The following is a 7,247-nucleotide window of genomic DNA, read 5'->3' on the forward strand; positions in this document are numbered from 1 at the left end:
CCGGGAAGGGAACTACAGCCGCGACTGCACCACCAAGCGGGGCCGGCTGGCCGGCCTCCCTCCCTCTTGATCCGGATTTGGCTCCCGCAGCAGCTCCGAATCCCGCGAAGGAGACGCGCAGCGCAGTCCCCGGGCAGGCAGGCAAGCAAGCAGGCGCCCCCGATGCTGTCACCTGCCGGGGTGAGGCGGGGACAGCCAGCCAGCCACCCTCCCAGCTGGGAGCTCCTTCGTACGCTCCGTCGCCCCTCTTTAACCCTTCCGCTGCCAACTCCCTCGCCGCAGCCCCGTGTATAGAGAAAGAAGCAACATCCCCGGCGCAGGCCCCGGTGGGAAAGGAGTTAATATCTGCTCCAGGGCGGTCCTGGCAGCACGATAGCAAAAATGATTTTTCAAAAAATTATTATTTTGTTACTTTGCGGGGAGGAGGGGAAGGAGAGATTCCAATCCTAGTACGGTGGAAGCTAACAGCCACTCATTTAACTAAGAAGACGCTTCTCGCCCATTTCCTTTTCGGGCGGACTAGCGCCCTGGCAAGACCCGCGGAAGGCAACTTCTGCATCTTCTTCCGAAGTTTACTTCTTGGGGTTGCTACTTTCAGCCGCAGGGAGGGAAGCGGAGAAGCGCGCGCTCTGCCGGTGAAAGTGGGAGTTGCGCCTTTCTTTGCGAAGAAGCCGGCCTGGTTTTAATGACGAGGGGTCCTCAGATCTACACTACTGCTTTAAAGCGTTTTATAACGGTTTTAACAACTGCATATGGAGTGTGTCGTGGGCCCCAACAGTTGTCCAAACTGTTATAAAGCGCTTTAAAGCAGTAGTGTAGATCCTGCAGTCCAGCAGTGGATTCTCCTCCCTTCTCTCTCACCCCTGCATTAGTTCATATGGATGAGCAGAGCTGGGTATACACGTGTACGTGTGTGTGTGTGTGTAAGTGTAAATTGTGACCCTGATTAGGGCAAGGTTTGCCACGTTCTTATGGCGTTGAAGACTGTCGTTCATTATTCAGGGAGCTTCTATCTATAATAAGCAGAACTCCCACTCTTCCTCCTCTGTCCTAAATACACAGACGCGCACACAGTGCGTTTTTTTTAACGATTATTTACCTTTCCATCTTCCCAGTGTACAAAAGCATTGGAGCGCACAATGAAGAATGCGTTAAACTAGCAGCATCTAGAAATCAAAATATAAACTCAATTGTTTTGGGAAACCTGAAAACATAACATCTTTGGTGATATTTAAGAGCTGCTGGAACTGAAAAAGAGCAAGAGCTAGTACGCTGTACTGGAATTAGGTGTGCCGTAATATAAGGCATGCCTCTAAAAACAAACATTGTTGCGTAAGGAAATAAACACCAATGGCCGTTAGAGATCCGGGTTTCAACTTGGTATTTAATAACGGAATGAGTTAAATGTTGAGCTAGACAGCTGTTGTTGTTCCGCTGTCAGCATTCATCCTAAACACCCCTACTGACTCATTTTGTGTAATTGATATGTGGAAGGACTGGACAGTGCAAAATTGTTCCCCTTGACGAGTAGCAACCTACAACTAGGAGCAAAAACTTCATTCCCTGATGGAACAAAAGAAGCATTTTAGAAATTATAAATTACAGCCACAGGTAAAGTGCTTGTTAAATAAATCAACATGCTAAAGTCCTCTGGACATTCTTTAATTGTCCATGTTTGCTCTGGTCAGTACAAAGGCAGCTGCTTAGCCCATGAAAAAGTAACCTTGTTGCTAGAAGAAGCAACTCCCTTTAACCCCACTCCCAATTTGTGGCAGTGTGTGCACCTGGGGGTCCCATGCCGAGAGGGAGCACACTCAACTCTTGTGAGTGTGAAGATGTAAGTGGCACCACACCAGAGATGCCTGCGAAATGACGATGCATTGCCTGGGACTTGGTTTTCACACATGACTCCTACAGTGCAATCATAACAGGGTTTGCTTTACTTAGAGGGAAAACCCACCAAGTTCAAGGGGACTTGCCCCTCTGGTAATTTGTACCTGGTGCAGGTGTCCTCAGGGCAGAAGAGACATCACATGCCCATTCTAGCCGGTGGAGGTTTCATGCTGGCATTAAAGAACAATTTAAGCACAGACCAGTTTAAATGCTCAGGCTGCAAAGGCATCAGAGGGCAGTTTTGAAATCATATGCACATTTGAGGCTCCAGTTATTTAGTGAATTTTCAATGCATTGTCATTTAGACTGCTCGTATATGAAGCTTCTGCTGTTCTGCCCCTGTTGCGCCCTGCCCAGCACTTCCTGCACAAAATTGCTGGCTGCAGGCCTTTCCACAGGCCAGGCCAGTCCTTCCTCCAAAGACTGCAGATGTCATGTGGATGCATGTGTGTGTGGTGTGTGTGTTTCAAATTCTGTGTTTCTGGGACTGAAAGCTTCATCCCATGTACCTGCTTCCCTCGGATTACCCCGTAGCACTAAGCTTTCGCAGTGGTTGTTGTTTTTGCTGCTGGGCGACAGCGATCCTTTGCATACCAGGAAGTGAGTTTAAGGGGGGAAATGTAAAAAATCAACGGATTACCCAATTCAGTTCAAATTTGGTATGCTTAAAGCTCTGCCTAATATCTATTACCATGCCAATTTTGCTGTCTTTATCTTTAAAGCTTATGCAGATGTAAGCATTTCTTTAAAATCCTGCTCCTGTGCCCCAGCGGCGGCTCGGAAGATACGCTCAAAATGTGGCAAATCTTTTTGCTTTTTTGCACAATTAAGGCAGGATGCCTGGGAGTACTTCACAATCAAAGCAGATTATAAAGTGGAAAACTTCTGAGTCCTTTGCATGCAATTCACAGTGACTGCACAGTATAACCCTGGTGTGATAAAGCTCTGAATTAGCTCTTAAGAACAGAAGAGCCCTGCTGGATCAGACCGAGGGTCCATCTACTCCAGCACTCAGTTCACACAGTGGCCCACCAGCTGCCCATGAGAAACCCATGAGCAGGACAGGAGTGCAACAGCACCCTACCACCCATGTTCCCCTGCAACTGGTACACAGAGGTTTACTGCCTCTGATACTGGAAGTAGCGCATGGCCATCAGGACTAGTAGCCATTAATAGTCTTCTCCTCCTGGCATTTGTCCAACCCCCCTTTTAAAGCCATCCAAATGGGTGGCCGTCGCTACATCTTGTGGTAGGGAATTCCATAGTTTAACTTTGCGTTGTGTGAAGAAGTCCTTCCTTTTAGCTGTCCTGAATCTCCCACCAATCAACTTCATGGGATGACCCTGGGTTCTAGTAGTTTGAGAGAGGGAGAAAAAGGTCTCCCTATCCACAATGACAAATCTTGATAAAATAGTTAAGAGCAGAGACACCACACTGCCAACAAAGGTCCGCATAGTTAAAGCAATGGTATTCCCCGGAGTAACCTATGGCTGCGAGAGCTGGACCATAAGGAAGGCTGAGCAAAGGAAGATAGATGCTTTTGAACTGTGGTGTTGGAGGAAAATGCTGAGAGTGCCTTGGACTGCAAGAAGATCAAACCAGTCCATACTCCAGGAAATAAAGCCAGACTGCTCACTTGAGGGAATGGTATTAAAGGCAAAACTGAAGTACTTTGGCCACTAATGAGAAGACAGGATACCCTGGAGAAGAAGCTGATGCTAGGGAAAGTGGAAGGCAAAAGGAAGAGGGGCCGACCAAGGGCAAGATGGATGGATGATATTCTGGAGGTGACAGACTTGACCTTGGGGGAGCTAGGAGTGGCAACAGCCGACAGAAAGCTCTGGCGTGGGCTGGTCCATGAAGTCACGAAGAGTCGGAAGCGACTGAACGAATAAACAACAACATCCACATTCTCCACACCCTGCATAATTTCGTACACATCTAAGCCAGGGAGAGGGAGAGGGGGGAAGGGTGAGTTAAATTATGGAATTCCCTACCCCAAGATGTAGTGATGGCCACCCATTTGGATGGCTTTAAAAAGGGATTGGACAAAATCAGGGTCTGATTCAGGGCTGTTCTTATGTTCTGTGAGCAAGAGTGTGGTCAGGAGCAGCAGAGGGCAGGTATTCCAGACCTCCTGCAATGGGCAATGGTTGTTTGTTAACTCCCCCTGCTCCGAACTGCTATCAGGGGAGTCATCTCTCTAGGGCACTGGCCTGGATGGGCCTGTGCCAACTGGTCCTGGGAATCAACCCTGTTTGCTTTAAGGGAACCGGTGTGGGACTCTGACCGGCCACAGGGCAGAATTCGGCTTGTGGGAAATAACCCATTCATTGCTGGGCTGCTAACGCTCTTTCGCTTTGGGCTCAAATCTATTCTTACCAGCTGCCTTCCTGGGGCTTGCCTCCTTTTGCGACCTTCCCCTTAACGGCTTTTTCCTACTGGCAGCCCAAGGCCTCATCTACACCGGCCATTTATCCCAGGATGGTCATGAAGTCATCCCTGCGCATCCAAATGATGCACAGCTGGTCCCAGGGTGAACCGGGGACAAGCACTCAGTTCTCCCGGGATATCTGGGACTGCTTCCCCCCCCATTTTTCCCTGCCGTTTTGGGACCATCCCGAGCTCCACAGGCAGTGTGGCTTTTCCTCCTGGGGTCCTCCCTCTTCCCCATGACTAGCAGGGCCCAGGAAACAGGCACAGAGCTGTGCGGGGGGGGGGGGTCTGTGGGCATCGGGGGTGCATTTTCACCATCTTTGGGGTGGCACTCAGCATCTTCCAGTGCTGAGTTTCTTGTGTTTTATTTTTTTAAAAAATCTCACTTTCACGCAGGATCATGCCCATGCAATTGCACAAATGTCTCCTCTTTTTTTTTTTTAACTTCTGGGACAACTTGCTGGCGTGTGGCCCCTGAGGGATGATCCCAGAAGTGGAAAACTCCATGACCGTCACTCCCCACTCCCCAAAGGGCTGCTGGTGTAGATGAGCCCCACGTCACATCCTGGACCCCTGGTGAATGTAAAGACCTGCCAAAATGGGAGAGCTGAGTCCTGGGCCTCCTGCAATGATTTGATCCTGCCCGTAGGTCAAGAAGAGCCCAGAAGCAACAGCATAAAGAGTCCTTTTCCCTTCATCCAAATCCTGGCACTCAGCTGCAGTCACCCACAGCAGCAGCAGCAGCAGCCTGGCCAAAATCACCAGGTCAGGCTCACCCATTGATCCCTTCCAGGTGGGCCTGAAACAACATGAGAGAGGAGCATCTGGGCATGGTGAAGCGGCTGAGACAAGTGTACTTGTGAGTGCTGGGTGTCAGCAGCAGGGTTCTTTGGGGGCAGAAAGCACAAAGAGATCCAGGTGCTGCCTCCCTTCCATCTCATCAGGGTGCTAGAGTAGGGGCCAGGCCTAGCAGTGTCCCTCGGTGTCCGGGGTGGGGGACGGGTGTCCAAAGCACTCCTGCAGTGCACAACGTGTGAAGTCCCTACAAGCAACAACAGAGCCAGGGCAAGAGAGGGGAAGGCCTCGGGAGAGGAGAGAAAGCACAGGACCACGGATGGCCCCACACAATCCCATATGGTTTGACTCTTCATGATCTGACATGGGGGTCCACGCAGCGCCCGTTCCTGGAAGAGAGACAGACAGACAGGGACATGAGGGTGGAAGCAGCCGGCCGCCCAGCCTTCCCCTCTCCCAGGGAGGCCTTAAACCCAAAGTCCGACCAGCCTTGCCCTTTGACCCCTCCCAGCGCCACTGGCAGGGAAAGCTACTGTAGTTCTGCCAGCCCTCTCCCCGTGGCTCCGTGATCCCTGTTGGTTTGTCCACAAGGGCACGACACAGAGAGAGGGGCCTGCCCCCTGCCCCCTTCTTTGACTTCTGCCCGCTGTACTGACCTGCACGCCCGGGTGCTGCACTCCAGCCCCCGCAAGCAATGGGCTGCCAGGGGCTTGCTGCCCACCGTCCGCCAGAAGGGAGTCGACGACCGCCTTGCCCGGCTCAGGAGCTGCATCCACCTGGTAGAAATCCCCTCCGGCACAGCTGCGCTTTGGCGCTCCTGCCCGGCTAAGATGTGGCCTCCAGCCCGGGCTGCGGATGCCTGCAGGAGAAGCAGGGAAGGAAGGGAGGTGACAAAAGGGGTTCTGAGTTCTGGCAGCAGGTGTGAGCCTAGGCCAGCCTTCCCCAACACTCGGCCCTTCTGCCTGAGGACGATGGGAGTTGCACCAGGCTGGGGAAAGCCATACCACACCATTCCATCCTCTGTCCAGCCTTTGCTCTCTCTCTCTTCGTTTCCAGAATTCTCCAGCCTCCCCTCCTTTCCACCCTACCAGCCTCCTGCTATTGCTTTTTTCATTAGAACATGAGAAGGGCTGTGCTGGATCAAACCAAGGGTCCATCCTGTCCAGCACTCTGTTCAGACAGTGGCCAAACAGCTGTCAACAGGAGACTCATAAGCAGGACATGAGTGCAACAGTACCCTCCTGCCCATGTTCCCCAGCATACTGCCTCTGATCGTGCCCTGCTTGTGGGTTTGGGGGGAATCCGCACGTCGTACCGAGATCGCTTCTAAGCGACCCCAGTGCGGCGTGAAAGCAATCGTGTAACTTGCCTTTGGAAGAGCCGACGAAGAGACGTCTTTCCCGCTGCCCCCGCCACCCAACCCCCTCCTCGCCGGCTGGGACGGAGAGCTCGGGGAAAGAAGGCGGGGTGGAGAGCTTCTTCCGCTCTCAACCCCACCTTCTTCAGCCGAGCTCTCCTCGCCTGTGGGTGGCCTGTGGGTGGTTACACGATTGCTTTCACGCTGCACTGGGGTCGCTTAGAAGCGATCTCGGTACGACGTGCGGATTCCCCCCAGTAAACAGCTGGTTGTGTGAACAGACTGCTGAACTAGGTGGACTGTTGGTCTGATCCAGCACAGCTCTTCTGATGTTTTTATACGAAGGATGCTGCGGCAAGTAGCATCAGCCCTGGTGGTCCCCAGCCTGCCTGCCTGCCTGCCTGCCACTGCCCCATCCTTTGCTGCTGTCTGGCTGGTCATTTGGGCCCCTGGACTTTGGTCCTGAGGTCCAACACCAACAGCACCACTGCCTGGCTGGTTCCAGTCGCCCAGTGCCTGGAGTCGGCCCTGCTGCCTCCCTGGCTCCTTTTCCAGCGTGACCCTGGGTTTGCCCTGAGAGCCCAGAAGTGGCACATTCTGGCACGGCAGACTCACCTGCTGAGAACAGAGGAGCAGGAGCAGCCATCCCAGTGCCAGGGCTGTCCAGGTAGCGACAGAGAGTCCACGAGCCATGCCTCTTCTCCTGCGGCGTGGTTGCTGCCTGCAGTGCGTCCTGCTTCCCCGGCCCCGGACGCCTGCTCGCTAC

The 7,247-nt window shown here is 52.7% G+C and overlaps 1 protein-coding gene across 1 annotated transcript; it reads right to left on the reverse strand.

Moving 5' to 3' along the window:
• Positions 1-3,779: 3,779 nt before the first annotated feature.
• LOC134409167 (liver-expressed antimicrobial peptide 2-like) lies at positions 3,780-7,247 on the reverse strand. The gene is made up of 3 exons (XM_063141760.1): positions 7,097-7,247; positions 5,781-5,983; positions 3,780-5,513 (listed from the first exon to the last, which is right to left on the reverse strand). The coding sequence occupies exons 1-3, from the start codon at positions 7,172-7,174 to the stop codon at positions 5,477-5,479; spliced, it is 318 nt and encodes a 105-aa protein (XP_062997830.1). The 5' UTR covers positions 7,175-7,247; the 3' UTR covers positions 3,780-5,476.

This window comes from Elgaria multicarinata, chromosome 15, assembly GCF_023053635.1.
Source record: "Elgaria multicarinata webbii isolate HBS135686 ecotype San Diego chromosome 15, rElgMul1.1.pri, whole genome shotgun sequence".
Lineage (NCBI taxonomy): Eukaryota > Metazoa > Chordata > Lepidosauria > Squamata > Anguidae > Elgaria > Elgaria multicarinata.

What these genes read in the sequence shown, in the direction of transcription:
- LOC134409167 (XM_063141760.1), bottom strand. Translation starts at nt 7,174, where the DNA reads ATGGCTCGTGGACTCTCTGTCGCTACCTGGACAGCCCTGGCACTGGGA. An exon ending in TGCTCCTCTGTTCTCAGCAG is followed by an intron (nt 5,984 to 7,096) that starts GTGAGTCTGCCG and finishes CTTCTCCTGCAG; the next exon opens with GCATCCGCAGCCCGGGCTGG. An exon ending in TGCAGCACCCGGGCGTGCAG is followed by an intron (nt 5,514 to 5,780) that starts GTCAGTACAGCG and finishes TCTCTCTTCCAG; the next exon opens with GAACGGGCGCTGCGTGGACC.